The 24,517-nt window shown below is 42.2% G+C and overlaps 1 protein-coding gene across 1 annotated transcript in view; it reads right to left on the bottom strand.

Annotated features, from left to right (window-relative positions):
• Nucleotides 1-24,517, bottom strand: part of FANCI (FA complementation group I) — a 79,447-nt gene that overhangs the window by 7,334 nt on the left and 47,596 nt on the right. The window contains exons 17-32 of the mRNA XM_047797166.1: nucleotides 23,936-24,050; nucleotides 22,409-22,531; nucleotides 20,646-20,714; nucleotides 14,445-14,546; nucleotides 13,349-13,519; nucleotides 13,152-13,273; nucleotides 12,420-12,584; nucleotides 11,346-11,525; nucleotides 7,477-7,643; nucleotides 6,740-6,816; nucleotides 5,747-5,863; nucleotides 2,253-2,304; nucleotides 1,321-1,448; nucleotides 1,155-1,223; nucleotides 875-968; nucleotides 375-562 (exon numbers count right to left, since the gene is read on the bottom strand). Of these exons, the coding sequence (XP_047653122.1) occupies nucleotides 375-562; nucleotides 875-968; nucleotides 1,155-1,223; nucleotides 1,321-1,448; nucleotides 2,253-2,304; nucleotides 5,747-5,863; nucleotides 6,740-6,816; nucleotides 7,477-7,643; nucleotides 11,346-11,525; nucleotides 12,420-12,584; nucleotides 13,152-13,273; nucleotides 13,349-13,519; nucleotides 14,445-14,546; nucleotides 20,646-20,714; nucleotides 22,409-22,531; nucleotides 23,936-24,050 (1,939 nt within the window). The remainder of the gene's footprint in view (nucleotides 1-374; nucleotides 563-874; nucleotides 969-1,154; nucleotides 1,224-1,320; nucleotides 1,449-2,252; nucleotides 2,305-5,746; nucleotides 5,864-6,739; nucleotides 6,817-7,476; nucleotides 7,644-11,345; nucleotides 11,526-12,419; nucleotides 12,585-13,151; nucleotides 13,274-13,348; nucleotides 13,520-14,444; nucleotides 14,547-20,645; nucleotides 20,715-22,408; nucleotides 22,532-23,935; nucleotides 24,051-24,517) is intronic.

The raw sequence follows: 24,517 nt of genomic DNA, 5'->3' as shown, positions 1-24,517 counted from the left end.
CATGCCACAGCCACACCAGATCTCAGCCAGATCCTTAACTCACTGAGTGAGGCCAGGGATCGAACCCACATCCTCATGGATACTAGTCGGGTTCTTAACCTGAAGAGCCACCAACAGGAACTCCTCTATAGCTGCACTCTCAACTGGATGCCACATACTTAATATGCAAAGGAAATAAGGGCCTCTAAAAACAGATTTAGAATTATGCCATCAACTGTTTTTTCCAGGCCGGTGGAGACACCTGCCACCTCCTGATGGAACCATGACTTGCAGAGATGCAGGCGAGAGCTCAGCACAGGGGCTTTCTGCAGCAGTGGGTAGTGGCCTGCTAGGTGGGGCAGGATGGGGGTGATGACCGGTTCTCCAATACTCACGTATCTGACAAGTGCTGTGAGGATGGTGTACATCTTGCAAAGGTCCTTTAACAAGGTTTCCACACAGCTGCCCGATGGCAGAGCCGTCTGCACTAGCTCATGGAAAAAAGTAAGCAGAGTTCCCAGTTGTATGATGATGGCTTTCTCAATGGGATGACTTGGGAGAGTTGTCTGAGAAGAGGCCTCTTCTGAAGGGAAATGAAAACGGCACATTCAAACCCAAGTGGCCTTATTTTCTAGTTCAGGTGAGATTTAGAAACCAACTGAACATCATTAACTAGGAATCCTATAGGGAAAATGAGCAGGTAATTCGTCAGGCAGAATCTCTTCATAACTGTGTTGTCATAAGCCACATTGCCTCCTACTTCTTTCATTCCTTTGGAAATCCAGCACCAACAAACCGATGAACACATAGAGCTCAGGGCCTCTGCCTTCATGTGGGCCTCCATGGCTTTGCTTTGATCACAATTCCTGGAACCACCCCCCTCAACTCATCTTACCTGGTGTGATTTCTTGGCTCACTTGTCCCTTAAGCTTAGTGATAAGCCAGTCCACTTCTTCTAGGACCTTCTCAGCTTGACTCAGAACAACTAGCTGTGAAAGAAAAAAAATGCCTGCCATGGCTCACTGCACCCGGCTGCTGGTATAATACAATAACCATGGCCACCTGCAGGTGGGTTACAGGCCGCAGGATGTGAGCCACTGTAATTCACTCTACACAGGAAGTAAAATGCAAAGTATGACAAGGCTACTGCCCAAGGGTCTGAGATCAACACTTACACAGACTGTAGGGGCAGCTGTTCTCAAATTCACCATTGAAAAGTGGTTTGTCTTCTCCACTTCTACATCCTGGGGAAGGAAAGAGAGGTGGGATGTCATGACAGTGAGGCTGTCCCCTGGCCTCTTTCCCCAGCTCAGGGGCTGTACTGAAGGCTCACGCTGGTACCTGGTCTATGTCTCCAAGATGCCCGTGGATATCCTGGGACAGGTCACGCAGCAGGGTGACAGGACTCTTACACAAAACATGGAGGCTGAAGAGCAAATTCATCAAGCCCTTGCAAAATGAGGCATCCTCTACGAGTAGGAAGGAAAGAAAAGATGTTATAATCTAGTCAGTCTTTTAGAAGGTTGGGGAGCCTCACTGGAACATATAGCTGGTCACGTTTCAGGCGTGAGACCCCTGTGCTGCGCTGTGTCCACAAGCCCCCAAGAAGGGAGACACTTCCCCTTACTGCTATCACTCTCACTGCAACACTAGCACACAGGTCAAGAAACAGAACCCTACCAGCACCAGGATCCCTCTCATCATCCTACCAAGCAAACAGTTATTCTGACTTGTAACCCCACACCTAGTTTTGTCTGATTTTGAACCTTATCTAAATGGAATTGCATAGCAAGTACTCTTTCTGCGTCTGTTGTTGTTTGGTCAACACTACATCTGTGAGATTCCTCTGTTATGTGTTAGAGGACTCTGTTCATTTTCACTGCTGTGCAGTATTGCACTGTGACTACACAGCACAATTCCTTTATCCATTCTACTGTGGATAAACACCTGGGTTTAACTTTGCCTATGAGAAGGTGCTGCTGTGAGAATTCTTCCATCTACTTTTGCTGGGAGTGGAGGGGCTGGATCATATGCATATGCTTAATTTTAGCAGTCAGATGTTGCTGAACAATCTTCCAGAGTGTTATACCGACTCGCCCTTCCAGCAGCAGTGAATGAGAAGTTCAAGTGCACTATATTCTTTCCAACTCTTGGGTACTGGTATTGTGTGTTCTTTCATTTTGGCCGCTCTGGTGAAGGTATAATTTTCTAAATGCTGTTTCTTGGGAGTGACTTTATATAAAGCCTAAAAGGAAACATTCCAAGAAACTTACCCCAGCTGTTTTCCTTGCAAATCTTGGACGTCCAGGATAACATCTGCACAAACTAGAGATCATTTAGATATTATAGAAACATGTCAAAAGACAGATGGAGGTGCTGTCAGACTGAAAGAGCCCTAGGCCTTTCCAGGTCTAAGCAAATCACCCACTAAAACAAATGCCTGGATCTACAGTGGTAATCTGCTAAAAACAGGACAAAAGTCAATCCAAAATTATGAGAAGACTCGATACTTGTCTTAAATGCAGCCTATGACTGAATTCGCAATGTCTACACCCTCACTAAGGGCCGAAGGTCCTGTCTAGGCTCTTACCTCTGTGTTCCCTCTGCCCCTATCCAGTCTGGGGCTAAAGCACTTTTTTCCCTTTCCATGCCCCAGCTTCTGTGCAGTTGAGACATCTTTAAGGATAGTAAGCTGACAGAGATGGGCAAGAGAGTAAGATCCTGACCAGAGAGATAGCTGAATTAACTTTCAGGAGCCAAGAAACCACAGGAGGTTAGAAGGAAGCAGGAAAGGAAAAGGAAAAAAGGCAACAATCAGAGTTCGGGTGGGCATAAGGTCTGGGACAGTAGGCCCTGCACCGCCAGATGCACAATCGGCTTTCTGCTTCGGTGGTTCTTTGGCACGGGCTTTCAGCCACAGAGGCACTGCAATGCAGTGATACGCAAGTGTAAAACGACCAGTGAAAATTCAGTTTTTGATCCATTGGGGGAAAAGATAAATTCAGAGTCTAACGAATTGAAAGTTCTCTGTGAACTTATATAAATAAAACAGGACACTGAACAAGCTTTTGTGTGAAGAGAGGTAGGGTTGGGAATAAGAATCTATATTCATATTGCTATACAGGAATAAAACAACTCTTTACATAAGAAACTAAAAGAAGGTATTTATTATTTGGGAGAAAAAGAATGGAACAGATGGAGAACACGAAAAGGAGGGAGACCATTTCCTATAAATCTTTTTATAATTTCTGGTTTCCAAATCATAGGACTTTTATTACCCATTCAAAATTAAATTAAAAAATCTTAGAGAGTTCCCACTATGGTGCCACGGAATTGGCAGCGTCTCAGGACCGCTGGAACACAGGTTTGATCTCTGGCCCAGCACAGTGGGTTAAGGATCTGGTGCTGCGAAAGCTATGCCTTAGGTTGCAACCACGGCTTAGATCTGATCCCTAGCCCAGGAACTCCATATGCCGTGAGGCAGCCAAAAAAGAAAAGGAAAAAAAAAATTTTTTTTAATAGACTTACCTGAAGTTATGAGGAGTGGATGGTGAAAATTAAATTTTAAAAATGTCCTGTTTATATTAGCCATTCCAAATCTATTTTCCCTCAGATGTCCCTAAGTTCCAATTCTCTGTATTTCTTTTTTTTTTTTTTTTGCTATTTCTTAGGGCCGCTCCTGCGGCATATGGAGGTTCCCGGGCTAGGGGTCGAATTGGAGCTGTAGCCACCGGCCTATGCCAGAGCCACAGCAACGCGGGATCTGAGCCGCGTCTGCAACCTACACCACAGCTCACGGCAACGCCGGATCGTCAACCCACTGAGCAAGGGCAGGGACCGAACCCGCAACCTCATGGTTCCTAGTCGGATTCATTAACCACTGTGCCACGACGGGAACTCCCAATTCTCTGTGTTTCTTTCCTAGCTCTGGGCCCCCTGCGGCAAAAGCAGCAACATGAAAGAATGCAGATGAAAGAAAAGTGGAGACATCTTGTTTCGATCTACGATGAAACAAGCAGAAAAGGGACTTTCTTTGGGCCACCTGGAAAAAAAACTAGTCTGCTTTTCAGTGCTCGACACCATAACACACCAGGCTATGGTCTGGCTAAGTCTTCCTAAAGCAAGAGCTCAACACTCCAACTTGTCTCCTCACAGATCAGGAAGTAGCTGTCGAAGGACCACAAAGCCCTAGGCTCTCAAGGATACTCTTTATTATCCTATAGGGAAATTACTCCTGAATGGAACAGACCTACAAAATGTGGTCCCTCTCTCTCTCTCTTCTTTTTTGGCCACCCTATGGCATATGGAGTTCCTGGGCCGGGGATCAGATCCAAGTCACAGGTGCGAATAGTACAGGATCCTTCAACCCACTGTGGCTGGGCCAGGCATAAAACCTGCATCCTGGCACTGCAGAGACACCGCCGATCCCACGGCGACACAGCAGGAAGGCTCATGTGGGTACATACTTTCTGTGTGGAAAGACCCATACACATGTACCTAAAACCTATCTTGGCAGAACTGACCCTGCTTTCTGACTTAGCACCTTTTGCTGAATCTCTCTCAAATTCAGTACCTGCCACCATGATGAGAAAGCCAACTGCTGAATGTCAGCTATCTTGGTAATTAACATACTTTCACCTTAGAAAAGAAAGCACCAAGAATGGAGAAAAACACAGGTTAAGGCTGTTTTTGTTTTGCTTTTTTAGGGCTGCGCCTTCGGCATATGGAGGGTCCCAGGTCAGGGGCTGAACTGGAACTGTAGCTGCTGACCTACACCACAGCTCACAGCAACACCCAATCCTCAGCCCACCGAGTGAGGCCAGGAATCGAACCTTTGTACTCATGGATGCTAGTCAGATTCGTTAACGGCTGAGCCACGACAGGAACTCCTGAAGTCTGGTTTTTCTTTTAATTTTTTTGTTTTTTAGGGCTGTACCTGCAGCATATGGAGGGTCCCAGGCTAGGCGTGGAATCGGAGATACACCACAGCCACAGCAATGCCAGATCTGAGCCATGTCTGCAACCTACACCGCAGCTCACAGCAATGCTGGATCCTTAACACACTGATCGAGGCGTGGGATCAAAACTGCATCCTCATGGATGCTAGTAGGGTTTGCTACCCGCTGAGCCATAAGGGGAATAACAACAAAGGTTAAGGCTGAAGTGTGTACAGATAAACAAGATTTTATTTTCTATAGTGTTTACTGTTTACCCTTGACAATGGCCAAACAAAAACTGTAATTATGTCACAGTAGAAACACTATGTAGGGAAGCATACATCTTATAGATCTTATATTAATTCAGGAGCATAACTGAATATATTATTTTAAATAAGCCAGAACTCGGAGTTTCTTGGTGGCTCAGCAGGTTAAAGATCTATCCCTAGCCTGGGAACTGCCATATGTGTGGCCAAAAAAAAGCCAGGAGTTCCTGTTATGGCTCACCGGAAACAAATCTGACTAGTATCCATGAGGTTGCGCGTTCGCTCTCTGCCCTTGCTCAGTGGGTTAAGGATCTGCTGTTGCCGTGAGCTGTGGTGTAGGTTGAAGAGGAGGCTCAGATCCCGTGCTGCCGTGGTGTAGGCTGGCGGCTGCAGCTCTGATCCGACCCCTAGCCTGGGAACTTATATATACTGTAGGTTTGGCACTAAAAAGACAAAAAAAAAAAAAGCCAAACTTCAAGAGGACATTTAGGTATATACTTTAAGACATAGCACTTCCTGCCTTCTGAGGGATGCTAGGTGGGACTGAATGAGTGGTAGTCTTACCTGAGGGGAGGAGGGCTCCAGTAGCTTGGACAAACTGGAAAGAACAGTGACTAGCAGGAAGGCTTCTTTGCTATTAAAGTCTTCCTCCTGGCTGCTGAGTATGTTTAACAAGGCCCTCTGAGAAAGGAAAAGCATATACAGAAACATTACCAGACATGTTACTAGCAGGAAGTAGAGACACTTAGCAGAGAGTCCTAACGCTGGGACAGAAAGGATTCAAAAAATACCAAAAATCCAAGAGGATAAAATCGGAAAATAAACTTAGATTGAACAGGTAGTTTCCTATCCTATTTTGGATGGTAAATCTGAGCTTTCTCCTGAAAGCTATGGACTCGTTCTCCTCCAACCCACTGCCAAATGTACATCAGGAATGAACAGTGCACCCAGGGTGGGGTGGTTCCGAACGTCCTGAAGCCCATCCACTGAGCCCAGGGTTAGACCACGTCCCAGTGCTGGCGTTCCCCACACACCTTCCCTGTTTTCCTTTTCTCTGTTCCTCTCCTACCACCTCATACACTCTCTATTTTGTCTGTCGATCTCTTCCCACCACAGTGTAAGCTCTGTGAGGGTAGGGTTTTCTCTCTTATTCCCTGCTATATCTCCAGCACCTGGAACAGTCCCTGGCACAGAATAGGAACTTCAAAATTATTTATTAAAGATATTTTCTGAGGTAAAAGATCCAGAGAGTGTGACAACCAGTGGTTAGAAAATAGGCTTCCTTGCCCAGGCTTTACGCAATCTGGCTGACAAGGACAAATTATAGTTCATACTTCAATGGGCTCCTGGTTACCTCTTAATATCAACTCAGTGATTCTCAGAGGCAAGGAGCACTGCAGACTGGGGTGGCCTCATAGACATCCTGCCTGGTATCCTTTTAAATGCATCATCTTTCATTCTAAGAGCTCCGTCTGGCTGCCTAGATGATGATCCAGAAAACCCCAGTCCTACCTGCTCACTGCTGGCCCTGCTGCAGCTCCTTTCCAAGGACCTCACCTGAAACTGCCGGATCTGGAATGCTGCTCTCTGAGTGACGCTGACTTCCACCTCTTCTTCCTCCTTATCTGAGGCATCTAGGAAAGGAAAAGAACTCTATCTTCTTTGAAATGGGTTTTTTTTAATTGCCTGTCCATAGCTAAAATTTTAGAAGACCAGAAAAGTCTGAAGACAAAATTATATTCCTAACATTCTGCAATTTCTTAATATTGTACTCCATTTTCCAGTAACTGTGGTTAAATGTAATCCAGTTAAGTGCCAACTCTAAATCCACTAGATGTCACTCCTTAGCAACATTAGGATTGTTCTCAGGTGTCCTAGTAGGTTAACAAACAGAATCAACAGTTTTGTTTAAGGAGTTCCAGTTGTGGCTCAGTGGAAACAAATCTGACTAGTATCCATGAGGATACAGGTTTGATTCCCAGCCTCACTCAGTGGGTTAAGGATCTGGTGTTGTCATGAGCTGTGGTGTAGGTTGCAGATGCAGCTCTGATCCTGCGTGGCTATGGCTGTGATATAGGTCAGCAGCTATAGCTCTGATTCGACCCCTAGCCTGGGAACTTCCACACCACAGGTGTGGCCCAAAACACAGACAGACAGACAGACAGACACACACACACACACACACACTCACACACACACACACACACACACACACACACACACACACACACACAAGGTTTGGTTATGAAAGAGAAACTCAGCTCAAGCCAATGTATCAACATTGAAATGCCCACCCAGAGCCCTGAGGAAATGATGAATCTGGGGCTGGTAGAACTGCAGCACAACACTGAATATCTTCTGCAAACCCTCCAAGCACAGCAGTGAGATACTCTTTCCTTTCTCTTTCTTCCCTGACTCTTCCACTGAAGTAGGAATTGAAGTGTATCTCCAAAGCAAGACCCTGGGAAAAAACGATTTTATTTTTAAAGTCAGGTTTACTGAGGTACAATTTACATACAGTGAAATTCTGATTCTGTAGAAGTATGGGTCTAAGAATTCTGACTACCTTACACAGCTGTGCACTCATTCCCACAATCAAGATACTTTCATCATCCCCAAAGTTCCCTCATGCTCCTTTGCAGTCAATTCCTTCCCCCTGGTTTTCTAAGCAACCACTGATCTGTTTCCTGTCCCTATGGTTTTACTGTTTACAAAGTACATAAAAGTGGTACCATTCATTATGCAGCCTTCAGAGCCTGGCTTTGCTCACGGCATATGCTTTTGAGACTCATCTATGTTGCTGGGTATGTTCTAATTGGACCCGTTTTATTGCTGAATAGGGATATACCTCAGCTCACCCATTCAACAATTTATCCATCAAAAGACTCTTTGGCTGTTTCCAAATTCAGCTATTACAGATAAAGCTGCCATATACAAACCTTTATGTGGATATCTGCTTGTATTTTTTCTGGGTAAAAACCTAAGAGTGGAACAAGTGCAGCGGGTGGTAGGTGTGTGCTTGACTTTTTTCAAAAGCGGCTGCATCATTTTACATTTCCACCAACACTGCCTAAGAGTTCAGACTCCTCCACACCCATGAGAACACCTGGCATGGTGAGTATTTTTTTTTTTGTCTTTTTGCCTTTTCTAGGGCCGCTTCCTCGGCATATGGTGATTCCCAGGATAGGAGTCTAATCGGAGCCGTAGCCACCAGCCTACACCAGAGCCACAGTAACGCAGGATCCAAGCAAGCCGCGTCTGCAACCTACACCACAGCTCACGGCAACGCCGGATCCTTAACCCACTGAGCGAGGCCAAGGATCAAACCTGCAACCTCATGGTTCCTAGTCGGATTTGTTAACCCCTGTGCCACGACAGGAACTCCTGGTGAGTATTTTTATGTTTCAGCATATTAATGGAGTGTTAGTGATATCTCATTGTGATTTTGATTTGCATTTACCTAAAGATTATGTTGATCATCCTTTTCTGTTTTTTTTTTTTTCCTTTTTAGGGCCACACCCTCGGCATATGGAGGTTCCCAGGCTAGGGGTCTAATCGGAGCTGTAGCCGCAGGCCTATGCCAGAGTCACAACAACGCCAGATCTGAGCCATGTCTTCAACCTGTACCATGGCTCACGGCAATGCTGGATTCTTAACCCACTGAGCAAGGCTAGGGATTGAACCCGCAACCTCATGGTTCCCAGTGAGGTTCATTTCCATTGCGCCACGACAGGAACTCCTGATCATCCTTTTGTGCCCACCTGCGCATCTTTGGTAAAGTGTCTGTTCAAATATTTTACCCATTTTTTATCTCAGGTTGTTTTCTTAACAAGTTAGAAATTTCTTTATATATTATGGTTACCAGGCTATCATCAAGTACCAAGGTAATTACATCAGCCTCCTCATAAAATGAATGGGGACTGTTCCCTCCTCCCTTCTCTCTTTTCTGGGAAAGTCTGTGTAATTGGTAATACTTACTAAAACATTTGGTATAATTCACCAGTGGAGGGAAAATTTTAAATCACAAATGCAATTTCTTTAATAGAGATATGATTACTCAGGCTACCCTATTTCTTCTTGAGTAGGCTTTAAAGAAATTTGTCCATTTAAGTTATCAAGTTTACTGGCATAAAGTTAACGTTCTGATATCATGAATTTTTCACATCTGTAGAATCAGTAGTGATGTCCCCTCTTCCTCATATACCCAATATTTATAATTTGTATCTTCTCTCTTTTCCTGAACAGTCTGGAAAAGGTTTAAGTTTATTGATCTATGAACCAGCTTTTGGTCTCATTCATTTTCCCTACTGTTTTCTGTTTTTATTCAACGATTCCACTTTGCTTTTATTATTTCCTTTCTTTTGCTTACTCTCATTTTGATCTGCTCCTAGGGGTCAAATCGGAGTTGCAGCTGTCGGTCTAAGCCACAGCTTGCAGCAACACCAATCCTTAACCCACTGAGCAAGGCCAGGGATCGAACCCCAGGATCCTCATGGACACCATGTCAGGTTCTCAACTTGCTGAGCCACAACGGCAACTCCTGTTACTGCTTTCTTATTTAATTCTGTTGTGGTCAGCAAACATACTGATATCAATTTTTTTTTTTTTAAGGGCCGAACCTGAGGCATATCTAAGTTCCCAGGCTAGGAGTTGAATTGGAGCTGTGGCTGCCAGCCTACACCACAGCTCACAGCAACACCGTGATCGTTAACTCACTACTAAGCAAAGCCAGGGAATGAACCCGCATCCTCATAGATACTAGTCAGATTCATTTCTGCTGCACCACAACGCAAACTCCCTGATACCAATTTCTAAAATTCGTTAAGTCTTTAGTTCCCTTGGAGTTCCCGTCGTGGCTCAGTGGAAACAAATCTATGAACTGGGAGGCTGCGGGTTCGATCCCTGGCCTCGCTCAGTGGGTTAAGAGGATCTGGCATTGCTGTGAGCTGTGGTGTAGGTCGAAGACGCAGCTCGGATCTAGTGTTGCTGTGGCTCGGGCATAAGCCAGCAGCAACAGCTCCGATTAGACTCCTAGCCTGGGAACCTCCATATGCCACAGGTGCGGCCCTTAAAAAAAAAAAAAAAAAGTCTGGAGTTCCCTTTGTGGCTCAGCAGGTCAAGGACCTAATGTCTCTGAGGATGCAGGTTTGATACCTGGCCTTGCTCAGTGGGTTAAGGATCCAGTGTTGCCAAAAGCTGTGCAGTAGGTTGTAGATGCAGTTTGGATCCAGTGTTGCATGGCTGTGGCATAGGCCACAGCTGAAGATCTGATTCAACCTCTGGCCCAGGAACTTCCATATGCTGCAGGTGTGGCTGTAAAAAGAAAAATAATTGTTGTTTGTTTTATGGCCCCCAATATGGTCCATCATGATGAATGTACCATGCGCACATGAAAGAAATGTGGATTTTGAAACTTACTGCATGTTCTATATACGTCAATTAAGTCAAGCTGGATGATAGTGTTGTTAATGTCCTTCATGTCTTTCCTGACTTTTTTTTGTCTTTTGTCTTTTTTTGTCTTTTGTTGTTGTTGTTGTTGTTGCTATTTCTTGGGTCGCTCCCGCGGCATATGGAGGTTCCCAGGCTAGGGGTTGAATCGGAGCTGTAGCCACCGGCCTACGCCAGAGCCACAGCAACGCGGGATCCAAGCCGCGTCTGCAACCTACACCACAGCTCACAGCAACACCGGATCGTTAACCCACTGAACAAGGGCAGGGACCGAACCCGCAACCTCATGGTTCCTAGTCGGGTTCGTTAACCACTGCGCCACGACGGGAACTCCTTTCCTGACTTTTTAATCTAATTCTATTGATTACTGAGAGGGGTAGATTATTATTTGTGTATTTCTCCTTCAGTTCTAACCATTTTTTCCCAAGCGTTTTGAAGCTCTGCTGTTAGGTGCATGTATGCTCAAAACTGTTACATCTTTTTGACAAATGATTCAGTCATTATGTAACACCCCTCTTTTTTCCTGGTAATAGAATAACATTTTGTATGTGATTAACAATCCACACCAAAACAGGACTAGGAAAAGAACCGTTATTAGTGACTGCGCTTTTACTTTAGGGCATGCCTAACCTCAGACTCCCTTCGTCCCCACCCTACTTTCCTCTCTTGGAGACTCGCAACTAGTGGAACACATTTCTAAGGGCACGTGACTTACCGAGTTATGTCACAGAGGTTCTGAAAGACCTTCTCTGGATTGTGGCCATCAGGGCCGCTCACGTGCCCGGTTTCCTTTAGCTGCTGCACCTTGTGCAGGGCTACACCCACTACATAGCGCATAAACTCAGTGCTGGACCTCAGAACAGAGAGGCTCTCCTCGTGACTTTGGGCACTGTCCCTAGAGAGAGAAAAAGAGAGGAGGAGATTCCCCTACTGCCAATGGGACCTGGGATTAGGTTTTCTAGGGACTGTTCAGAATAGGAGCCCCCAGCAAGCTCTAACTGATAGATTCTAGGCAGCCCGCTGCAGAATCACTGCCATGGCTGTACCATTCTCAGAGTTATCGCACTCTCTCCCCCTCCTCCAATCCTTTAACTTTGATAAAATTAAAATAGTCTGTTTTCTTTAGTGGTTTTTTTGTTATTGTTCCTCTGGGGTTTTTTTTTGTTTTGTTTTTGTTCTTTTTTTCCCCTTTTTTGGCAGTGCCCACAGCATGCGGAAGTTCCCACACCAGGGATGAAAGCCATGCCACAACTGTGACAACCCCAGATCCTTAACCCACTGAGCTCACAAGAAGACTCCATGTTCCTTTAGGGTTTGTTTTGTTTTTGTTTTTTGATGCACCCATTGCATATGGAAGTTCCTGGGCAAAGGACTGCATCTGAGACACAGCTGTGCCAATGCTGGGTCCTTAACCCAGTGCACCAAAGCAGGAACCAATCCTTTGGTTTTTTTTAAATCACATGGGTTTTTTTTTTTCCCCTTCTCTTTTTATGTGTTAGGCTGTTCGAGTTACTTAGGTAGATTTTCTTACAACACACTGTTGGGATTCATCCCTCTTTCCATTCATGAGTTCCTTGTTACTCATTTTTCCTTTAATAATTCAAGGTACCTCTTTAAATGCCCAAGTAGGATTTCTCTGCTTTCATTTTAAGAAAATTGCAAATCTCCTGACTTGCTTCTTACTGTATAATATGTTAGGATTGTGAATCCAAATGACTATCAGTAACTCTCGGTAGGTGTTTTTATCTTCACTGCACTGCTGTGTTTAAGGACTCTATTAGAACCTTACCTGAAAAGAGCAGTGAGAAGATCAGACACAAATTTCATGGACAAAAAACTATCATTTGTTTTGTTGGCCACTTTAGTTTTGCCTTTACCAGCTTTTTCATTAAGGATGTCAGCGAGTTTCTTATAACACATAAATAAGCTCAGAATCTTCTCAAACTTGTTCTTACTGTATAAAAGGAAAAAGAGACCACCAAGGACAAGCATCAGAACACTGTGGTCTACTTTCATACACAGTAATAAGGCAATCACACTGCTTCTTTAGATGTCATAGTTTAGACCCAACATCGCCAGTGAATGGATCTTCACACAGCACTCCCAGGTCAAAACAATCTATCTGGGTTATTTCTTTTCTTCCCATATTTACACCAGTCATTGCAGTGCCCACTGAAGAGAACCAAAGTTTAATATGACCACCAATCAAAATTTCTCTACTAAAATCAGGAGTTCCTGAGTTCAGGATCTGTAGAACTTTGAATAAATTAAAGGCTACTGGCAAGACAAACTTCACCAGCTTGTGTGGTATAAGTTTTGGTGTTTCCTAGTAGAAAGGGCAGAGTTTGGTCTCAGGCTAAATGTCCATGTAAGAAATGGTGTCATGGTCTGTGGTGTGTTCGTACCTAGCATACTGTTAATTAAACTCTCTCTCTCTCTCTCTCTCTCACACACACACACACACACACACACTAAATGAATAATTCATCAAACTGCAAGCACAGTCATAACTATACCTTACCTGAAATTACTTATGGAGAAATTATATTCTATTAGAACCTCACAAACTCCCATAACAAGAGAAGCACAGATATTATTTTTGATGCCAGTACTAGTGCTCTGAGAAAAATCTGCTGACTTGTCCTAAGAGACACAAAATAAAATTAATAAGCTACTAAAAACTTCCATTACTCAACAGAGCTGAGACTTGGCAATTACCAGTTCAAAGTCCTCTAATTCACTCTTAATCATTCTACTAGTAATAGATTCCAACATGTCATCTAAGGCTTGGTAGAATCCCTCTTCTTCTTCCTCCTCTTCTTGCTGTAGGGGCATCACTCTACTCTTGTACCAGGCCAAACAGTGCTGAATACAACATAGCAGATAATCCTGTAGAAGAAAATAACAACTGAATATTCTTATTAAAAGATAACCCATGAAGCTGTTGATAATCACCAAATAATCCTTATCTAAAGGCTAAAGTAAGTCATTCATTAGCATCACTAATTAAGTCAATCTGGATTAACAAAGTTAGGAAAAGAATAACTGAACTATTAACAGAGGCATTGTTTTCTGGCCTTTCCTAAAGGCACTGGCTTCATAAGTAGCTGACAGGCAACCAATGCAGTTATTAGACGTGCTATCTCTGATCTGGTACAAATATCATGGAGCCAGGGTGTGAACCTAAATCTTCTCTAGCTCCTCTGCATCCCAGAGGCTATTCTAAAGATAAGGGTTCTTAAGTTGAGGGAATCTCTGGGAAACCAACATAGCATCTCTGATCTAGGCTGAGGATATCTCAATTGTAAGTCACTTGGGATGAGGGAGTTTCAGTTTTTATCTTTTCTGTCTTTTTGATGGCAGACAACTAGAACAGAAAATCAACCTGTCCTACTTCCTCTGAAGGTTCAACAGGATGCCAGTTCTAGCTCAGCCTAAATAATATACTCCAGACTAATGAAACAGGTCCCCTGGGTTCATCTGCTCTTGGTTAACGTCTTTCTCCCCATTCTAAAGCTTATTTACTTAGTACATGCAATCAAAGAGCCACCAACAGGAAATAAAACGCTCCTCGGGTGAAATGATGAATGCCTTGATTTAGTAAAGTACTGACATTACTCATTAACAGAACCAAGGTGATAATGGGTCAGAAAAGATACGCAGGGAAGAGTTAAGAATAAAAATTCATTGACAGTACCAGGAAGAGAGCTTCACAGGGAAGGTAACTCTTTCTGACAATCAACCATATCAATGGGGCTGATGTTCGTACTTATGAGTAAAAATAGTGGTTATAGAAGGAGGAAAAAAGTCTTACCAGTGGTTCTTGTAGAGAGATCTGATCTCCTTGGGTCAGAACACAAGCTTGGAATTTCAGAGGTGGCAGCACATCAGGTTCTGGCTCATAGAATTGTTTTAACTGTGTATTAAAAAAAAACACCATGGCTCATGAATGCTTTTCACTTTTTTAATGGGTTAAGCTAATGGTAACTTTAATGGCTAATGCTTTCTAAGACATTATTTCCCAGCTGTCCAAAGGACACTGCAGTAAAACTTGTTGCTCTGGCTCACCCATACCCTCTGCCTGTGCTTTAGGCAGTGTTCTGACTGACATCTTCTCTCCACTTCTGCTTTATAACCTCCCCTATAAAACATCATCCTACTCTCTCATGCCAATTTCTGAATTTGTAAAGGCAATCAGCATTTTTTTTTGTCTTTTTGCATTTTCTAGGGCCGCTCCCGCGGCATATGGAGGTTCCCAGGCTAGAGGTCTAATCGGAACTGTAGCCGCCAGCCTACACCACAGCCACAGCAACATGGGATCCGAGCTGCATCTGCAACCTAAACCACAGCTCATGGCAATGCCAGATCCTTTAACCCACTGAGCAAGGCCAGGGACCAAACCCCCAACCTCATGGTTCCTAGTCGGATTCGTTAACCACTGTGCCACGACAGGAACTCTGGCAATCAGCATTTTTGATACAGCTTGATGGTTAACAATTTATGCTCTATGATAACAAATGAACATATTTACAAAACAGAAACAGATTCACAGGCTAGAAAACAAATTTATGGTTACAAAAGGGGAAATGGGAAGAGGGATAAATTAGGACTTTGAGATAAACATATATATACTATTATACGTAAAATAAATAGAAAACAAGGACCTACTGCACAAACGGGAACTCTACTCAAAATTCATTAATAACCTATCTGGGAAAAGAACCTGAAAAAATGGATATATGTATATATGTATAAATGAATCACTTTGCTGTACACTTGAAAATATGCTGTACCTTGAAACTAATACAACATTATAAATCAAGTATACACCAATATAAAATGAAATTTAAACACTAATCCAAAAAATTATAAGACATGAAAAGAACCAGAAAAATATGCTCTACAATAAGGAGAATAATCAATCATTTGGAACAGACTCAAACCCAACTAGTATCCATTCAATCTCTGGTCTCGCTCAGTGGATAAAGGATCTGGGATTGCCAAGAGCTGTGGTGTAGGTTGTAGACATGGCTTGGATCTGGCGTTGCTGTGGCTGCAGCTCTGATTCAACCCCTAGCGTGGGAACTTCCATATGCTGCAGGTGTGGCCCTAAACTCACACACACGCACACACACAAAATACAAGAATGCTTTGGAGTTCTCTTGTGGCACAGTGGGTTAAGGCACTGTCATGGCAGCTTTGCTGCTGTGGTGCGGGTTCGATCCCTGGCCCAAGAACTTCCATATGCCATGACCGCATGGCAAAAAAAAAAATAAATAAATAAATATATATATATATATATATTAGAATGCTTTGATATATATATATAAAATAATCACAATATGCATTTTAAACATAATTTTTTGTCCATTATCTCTCAATAAAGCTGGAAAAAATTCCTAAGAATGCAAAAAAAAAAGAAAGAAAGAAAGAAAAAGCACAGGCTCTAGAGTCAGACTGGCTGAATCCAATACCCCCACAACCACACACTAATTCAACAAAGGTGTCTATACCTTGGCTCCTCATCTGTGAAATGAGGATACTTTAATACAAATGTGTAAATATATATCGCAATTAAACATGCTAACATACATAAAGAGCTTCAAATACTACTTGCCACATAACTGAGCTCAAAAAAATGTTAACTCAGCCATAAAAAGAAATGAAATAATGCCACTTGTAGCAACATGGATGGACCTAGAGATTTTCATAATAAGTGAAGTAAGCCAGAGAAAGACAAATACCATATGATGTCACTTGTTTTTTACTTTTATTTTTTAAAGGGCCGCACCTGTGGCCTATGTAAGTTCCCAGGCTAGGGGTAGAATTGGAGTGTTAACTGCTGGCCTACACCACAGCCACAGCAATGCCAGATCCAAGTCATATCTGTGACCTGCATCACAGCTCACGGCAGTTACCAGATCCTTAACCCACTGAGTGAGGCCAGGGATCCAATCTGCCTTCTTATAGATACTAGTCGGGTTCTTAACCTGCTGAGCCACAATGGGAACCCATACAATGTCACTTATATGTGGAATCTAAAATATGATACAGAAATTCCTGTTGTGGCTCTATGAGGATTCGGGTTTGATCGATCCCTGGCCTCGTTGAGTGGGTTAAGGATCTGGTGTTGCCACAAGCTACAGCGTAGGTTGCAAATGACGCTCAATCTGGCATTGCTGTGGCTGTGACATAGGCCAGCAGCTACTGCTCCAATTTGACCCCTAGTCTGGAAACTTCCATATGCCCCAAGTGTAGCCCTAAAAAGACAAAAAAAAAAAAAAAAAAGGATACAAATGAATTCATTTACAAAGCAGAAAGAGACAAACAACATAAAAACAAAATTAACAGTTATTCCAGGGGAAAGAGGGTGTGGGAGGGATAACTTAGGAGTTCGGGGTTAGTAGATACAAACTGTGAAACAGAAAAAGTCTTACTAGACAACACAGGGAACTATATTCAATATTCTGTAATAAATCATAATGGAATATGGAAGAGGATATATATATATATAAAACTGAATCACTTTGCTGTACACCAGAAACTAACACAACACTGTAAATCAGCTATACTTCAACTTAAAAAATCTTAGTTATTGCTTCCCTTTTTCACTTTTAGAGTCTAAAGAGTTTTACTGGTCTACATACTAACCTGAGTTGGGAGGCACTGCTCTATGTCTTCAGTCATACTCTGTGATTCTTATTAAATGTGCGAATGTGGATGGACTGATCATTATGGTTTGAAAGATACAACTAACAGGATATAACTTCTATATAGGATCAAGTCCAAGGCCCACTGAAAAGCTTTCGATGAATAGCATAGGACCTTTCAGTAATTTCTACACATCTAAGACCTTATTTTCAAACAAAGGTTGTTCAGCAGAATTATCACAAAGACATAAAAAAAGAAAAGAGGGCGAAGGAGCAGGAAGGAAGGAGAGAGAAGTTCCGTTTACAGCAACATAGTGGACTAGGGTTCAGAGAAACCCTCCTACACACAGAATGAGAGAAAACACTGCATTAAAATCTTTATATAGATAACAGTTATTAAACAGAGAGCTAAGATGATAGTCAAGTAGAAAAATAATAATGAAATTAAAAACAAAGCCTAGGCCACCACAGGGTGGAGGTGGTATCAGAGACCCTCACATAAAGCTCGAATTCTCAAAAGGAAATGGACGTCATTAGCAGACAAAACTAAAAAAATAAATCTACCACAAAAAGGAAGATATGTATCTCTGCGGGTAGGGCTATGTACCTACCTAACCGCCCCTTGACATTAGGTGACAGGGAAAAAAGTCTCCTCTGGGACTTTCTTTTTTTTTTTTTTTGTCTTTTGTCTTTTTGTTGTTGTTGTTGCTATTTCTTGGGCCGCTCCCGCGGCATATGGAGGTTCCCAGGCTAGGGGTCAAATCGGAGCTGTAGCCACCGGCCTACGCCAGAGCCACAGCAACGAGGGATCCGAGCCGCGTCTGCAACCTACACCACAGCTCACGGCAACGCCGGATCGTTAACCCACTGAGCAAGGGCAGGGACCGAACCCTCAACCTCATGGTTCCTAGTCAGATTCGTTAACCACTGCGCCACGACGGGAACTCCCCTCTGGGACTTTCTAACAAGCTAGTCTCCAAATGTAGATTGGGCTCGAATTCACACTACTTATATGGTCTGAAAAATCAAAAGCCAACCATTTAAAGTTTAAAGAAAGTATATAACTTTGAAACAAGTAAGGAAAAAAATGGAATAAGAGAAATAATGAGACAATTTCAAATTTTACCTAAACTAGAAAAAGAGGGAACATTCCCAATCATTTTACTAAGCTCAGACTAAACCAGGGAAGCTGAGAAATGAAAATTATAGGTCATTCCCTCTTATAAACATATATGTAAAAGTCCTAAATGAAAACTCAACCCACCAGTGTGTGCAAAAAGTAATATATCCTAGTCAATTTGGGTTTATCCCCGGCGTGCAAAAAATAAAAAATCAAACCATACAATTCACCACAGTAACAGATTAAGGGAGAAAAACCACATGGTCATTTCTATAAATTAAAAAATGTTATTCGATAACATTTAACATAAATTCAAGAATAAAACAACAGACCTGAAACGGCAGAACAGTAAACTTGAAGATAGATTATGAGAAAATAACAAATTTGAATAGTGTAAAAACACTGAGGAAAAAATGAGACAAGTCTCAGGGATCTACAGAATAATATGAGGCTTTACCACTGAAGTCCCAGAAGGAAAGGAGAGAAAGGAGGAGAGAAAAAAATATTTGATTAGATACTGAGTGGACACTTCTCAAATATGGTGACAAGCATCAACTTACGGATCCAAGAAGCTTACTCCACCCCATAGGAGAAACACATGCTTGGGCTCTTGAGCCACAAGATCTGGGTTCAAATCCCAACTCTGCCATTTATTAACTCTGTGACCTTGGACAAATTATATTATTTAATAATCTCTCATAGCCTTAAAAATATAAATCTGTAAGATGGAGGTAACAATATTTCACAGGGTTTTGTGAGGACTAAATGAAATCATCTACCATACAGTACTTCATAAATTGCTTTGCTCTCTCTAAATGCTGAACATTGGGGACTGTTGTTATTACTACTAGTATATAATTGTATCTTGAACTCTCTCAATATATAAAGATTCATGTAATGAATAAAAGGGAGTACTGATACACACTATAACATAGATAACCCCTGAAAACACCATGCTAAGTGAAAGAAGCCAGTTACACAAGTCCATACATTGTATGATCCATTTATATAAATGTCTAGCTAAATAGTATGGGGTTTTCTCTGAGGTGGTAAAATGTTCTAAAATTGATTGTGGTGACAGCTGCCCAACTCTATGAATATACCAAAAACTAATCAGTTGTATTCTTTAAATGGGTGAATTGTATGGTATGGGAATTATACCTCAATAAAACTGTCAATATAGGGGTTCCCGCTGCGGCGCAGCAGAAACGAATCTGACTAGGATCCATGAGGTTTCGGGTTCGATCCCTGACCTCACTCAGTGGGTTAAGGATCCAGTGTTGCCATGAGCTGTGGTGTAGGTCAAAGACGCAAATCGGATCTGCCACTGCTGTGGCTCTGGCGTAGGCCAGTGGCTACAGCTCCGATTAGACCCCCTAGCCTGGGAACCTCCATATGCCGCGGGTGCAGCCCTGTAAAGACAGAAGACAAAAGCCAAAAAAAAAAAAAAAACCTGTCAATATAACATTCAAGAGTTCCCACTGTGGCTCTGCGGTGACAAGCCTGACTAGTATCCATGAGAATGCAGGTTGGATCCCTGGCCTTGCTCAGAGGGTTAAGGATCCGGCGTTGCGATCAGCTGGGGTGTAGGTCGCAGATGTGACTTGGATCCAGCGTTGCTGTGGCTGTGGTGTAGGCTGGCAGCTGCAGATCAGATTCAGCCCCTAGCCTGAAAACTTCCATATGTTTCAGGTGTGGCCCTAAAAAGACAAAAAAACCCCAAACACACAAACAAAAAAATCCAAACAAATGCTTAACGAATAAATATTGAGAGTAAAAAGTCTTTACATCATTCTCCAGCTGAATTCTTCTCATCTTGATAGTCAAGTATTTCATAATTTAAAACTTTTTTTTTAACTGAGAGGTACAGAAAATAACCCAATAGACACTCATCAATGTTACCTAGATTTAACAAAGTCAATTATTTTGCTGTATTTGTTCCAGATCTCACTTTTTCTTCTTTCAGAAATAAACATAACAAAAACAGCTGCTGATGACCTTTGTACAAACAGATCTTCCAAATGCTCTTCTGACTTAGGATGTAGACTGTTAACTGAGAGGGATAACTGTCAGATGATGGCAATACGGTAGGTAGATAAGTGGTGATTAAAATAAAATAACTTGAAACAGCATTGCATACCCCGTCCATGTTCACAATGTGCCTGTGGAATTATTTTATATTTTGAAAAGTACAAAAAATGACAATTGCCTCTTAATGCCCCATTATACACAAAAAATATTTTACCTGTGAGAGCAGAGTTTGCATGATTGAATTAGCCAGCTGAGAATTCCTTCGAAGAACATCATAGAACCCCTAAGAGGAATCAAGTAAAGGACAAATAAGCCCTTTCTCAAGGATACTAGTGATTTGGACAATCATAGCCTTAAAATAATCCTATGTATGTTTTACCCTGTTCGTGGTTCTTTGAAAAAGATGGAGACTGCATTTGCTAGAGGGAGAAACGATTCAGAAAATTTAACTTACTTGCCTAAGCTAAAGAGGGCTCTCTGATCACTGAGAACTGGCTTATAAACTGACCATAATCCTCACCATTTTTAGACATTAGGTCACTTCTATAGCTGTGGAGTATTTTTCTCCTTTACAGTCAGGGATGCTCATTCTTTTATAAAGCTGTTCTCTGAAATGACTTCCACTTGTCTGCTTGCTAGATTATCTAATGCTCTCCACCCTATGAAATATGTATGCTGAAGTACCCCCCCGTGCTAAATGTTAGAGATTGCAGTGTAATCCTCCATGACTGCACACTTTCGTTCCCTCTGGCTGGATTATATCCTAAGTACAAGTAGTTATATTTGTTCCACTCATTTGCTGTCATTATAATTATGTGATCTAATCAGATATTCTGTAAACTCTTGAAAACCAAGTGCAAAATGAAAAAACCTGTTTTTATAAAAACTAAGTTGAATGTTTTGGGAAGTCTTAATAAAAGTAAATCTCTAAAACCAATTTCTGATGAATTAAGGGTAACACAATTCTAAAAAGTTAGGAGGAGTTCCCTTGTGGCACAGCAGGTTAAGGAGCTGGATCTGTCACTGAAGTGGCCCAGGTTGCTGCTGTGGCGTGGGTTCCATCCCTGGACCAGGAACTTCTGCATGCCCGTCAGCGTAGCCAAAAAAAAGTTAGGGAAAAAAGCAAATATATCTAGAAGTCTTCTGTACTAAGACTGTATCTAAAGTGTCTTAAAGTTTCTATCCTGCTTTAGGTAAACAAAACTTGAAATTATAGGCATAAAATTAAGGTTATGGCTTGTTTAAGAGACAGTAAGTTCCAAACGTCAGATTCATTCACAAAAGCAAAAGAACTTGGGCCTTAAAACGAAAGATTGGTAAATTTTTTGTTTTAATGGCCGTACCTGCAGCAAACAAAAGTTTCTGGGCCAGGAACTGAATCTAAGCCACATCTGTGACCTATGCCATAGCTGCAGCAACGCTGGATCCTTTAACCCACTGTGCTGGGCTGGGGGTCGAACCTGTGCTTCCACAGCGACCCAAGCTGCTGCAGTCAGATTCTTAACTGCATTGCTACAGTGAGAACTCCGAAAGACAAGTAAATTAATAGAATATTTAGGAGTTCCCATCATGGCACAGCGAAAACGAATCTATCATCCATGAGGATGCAAGTTTGATCCCTGGCCTCACTCAGTGGGTTAAGGATCTGGTGTTGCCGTGAGCTGTGGTACAGGTCACAGACACAGCTCAGATCTGGCATGGCTGTGGCTGTGGCCAGCAGCTACAGCTCTGATTTGACCCCTGGCCTGGGAACCTCCATATGCTGTGGGTATGGCCCTAAAAAAAAAAAAAGAAAAAAAATTAGTACATTTAAATATTTCAAATTAAAATAAAACATGTAACTATTCCTTTCGATTCCTCACTAACTACTGGTCCTAACTGCATTAAATAAGAGCATATCTACTGTACTTTTATAGTCAGAAAAAAATTATTAAAATTAAAAGGATTAGTGTGGGGGGGAGTACTACATCAATTTACCTCATAAAGCATGAGTCGAACATCAGCCTGCTGACCTAAGCATCTCCTTAAACTATCCATGATCTCAAGGCAAAAGGTTTCATTGGCGACAGAATTGTAACGGCTGTGGACATCCACATGGACCTGAAAGGAAGGGAGGCCAGTTCTCATGTATGTTACCAGAGTTAAGTAGTTTTCATTAAGAGGGTAAAAAGAGCTGATGTTTTTGGTCAAAGAACCTTACACTTAGCTTTCCCCACATGCCAAAATTCAGGACTGAGGCAGAAGTGGTAATCATTACTAGGCCATGATAATATCACTCTTATTTAATTACCCTAAAAAGTTTTGTTTTCTCAGTCAGATTATAGGATTTAATAGAAGTGCAAAGTAGGAGTTCCCATTGTGGCTTAGTAGTAATGAACCCAACTAGCATCCATGAGGACTTGGGTTTGATCCCTGGACCCATTCAGTGGGTTAAAGATCTGGTGTTGCCATGGGCTGCAGTGCAGGTCACAGACGTGGCTCAGATCTGGTGTTGCTATGGCTGTTGTGTAGACTGGCCACTGCAGCTCAGATCTGACCCCTAGCCTGCGAACTTCCATACGCCATGGGTGCAGCCCTTAAAAAAAAAAAAAGAAAAAAAGGTGCAAAGTACATACACTATTAAAATAGGGGAAAATAACAGTTATCTAGCCTCAGAAGATTGCTGTGACGATTAAATGAGAAAATAAATGTGAAGAACTTAGCATACTGTCTAGCACAGTGCTGTCCAAAAGAAACATGATACAAATAAAAAATACAAGCCACATAATGTAGTATTAAATTTTCTAGTAGCCAAATAAAGAAAAGTAAAAGAGGAGTTCCCGTCATGGCGCAGTGGTTAACGAATCCGACTAGGAACCATGAGGTTGCGGGTTCGGTCCCTGCCCTTGCTCAGTGGGTTAACGATCCGGTGTTGCCATGAGCTGTGGTGTAGGTTGCAGACGTGGCTCGGATCCCGAGTTGCTGTGGCTGTGGCTTAGGCCGGTGGCTACAGCTCCAATTCGACCCCTAGCCTGGGAACCTCCATATGCTGAGGGAGCGGCCCAAAGAAATAGCAAAGACCAAAAAAAAAAAAAGAAAAAGAAAAGAAACTGGTGAAATTAATTTTACTTAACCCAACACAGCCAAAATATCTCAAAATGTAATCAAAATAAAAATTATTAGAGATACTTTATATTCTTTTATCTCACACTAAGTCTTCAAAAGCCAGTGTGTATTTTACACATACAGCGCAGCTCAATTTGAACTAGCCACATTTCAATCTATGTTTAGTTCAACAGCCACTTGGAGGCTAGTGGCTACCATATTAAAAAGCAGTTTAATGCACAAAAAATCTGCAATTAATAAGTGCTAGCTGATATCATCATCACCACCACCACCATCATGATGAGACCCTCAGGTTCAGGATCATGTGTATAACCAGACAAGAGTAAAAGAAAACAGCCTGTACATCAGCAACTCCTGCATTCGTGCACACACTATAAGCTGGTGTGAGAAAATCCTTACCTGGCTAACACCAATAGACTGACTGCACTGAGAAGACGACAAGCTGCCTAAAACTTTAAAGTTCTTCAGGAGCAGCAAAAACCCAGCAACCGCAGATTTTCGGGCACCAAGTTGGCTAGCTCAGGAATAGACAGAGAACAAGTTACCAAACAGTACTGATTTCACAGGAACAGGCTTCTGGGTCAGAAAAATCCAGTTAATTCTGCCCAGAAGAGGGAAATGAAGCACAGAGCAAAATAAATAGATTATGTACTCAAAATAAGGCATAGCTGTTCATAGCAATTAGAAGCACAGGAATTCAGCTGAATTCTTCATTATCTACTTAACCTCAAGACACTATACTTTTTTCTGTCCTACTGATAAGTCCATGTGGTAAATGAGAACAAGAGTACTGAAAGGCTGTACAAATGGGTTGATAACTCAATATAAGTACGAAATAGCAAAAGAAATTGTTGATTTTTTTCTGTGTCTGAAGGAGCACTTCCCTTTTTCAAAGAGGAGTACAGTGTTTGGTGCGTCCATTCAGATAAACGATACACTCATCTCACTGAGGCTCAATGGTTAATTCATGTTATAGATGCT

Source organism: Phacochoerus africanus, chromosome 9, assembly GCF_016906955.1.
Source record: "Phacochoerus africanus isolate WHEZ1 chromosome 9, ROS_Pafr_v1, whole genome shotgun sequence".
Lineage (NCBI taxonomy): Eukaryota > Metazoa > Chordata > Mammalia > Artiodactyla > Suidae > Phacochoerus > Phacochoerus africanus.
The sequence above is the reverse complement of the archived record's forward strand: the minus strand, read 5'-3'. Positions and strand labels throughout refer to the sequence as shown.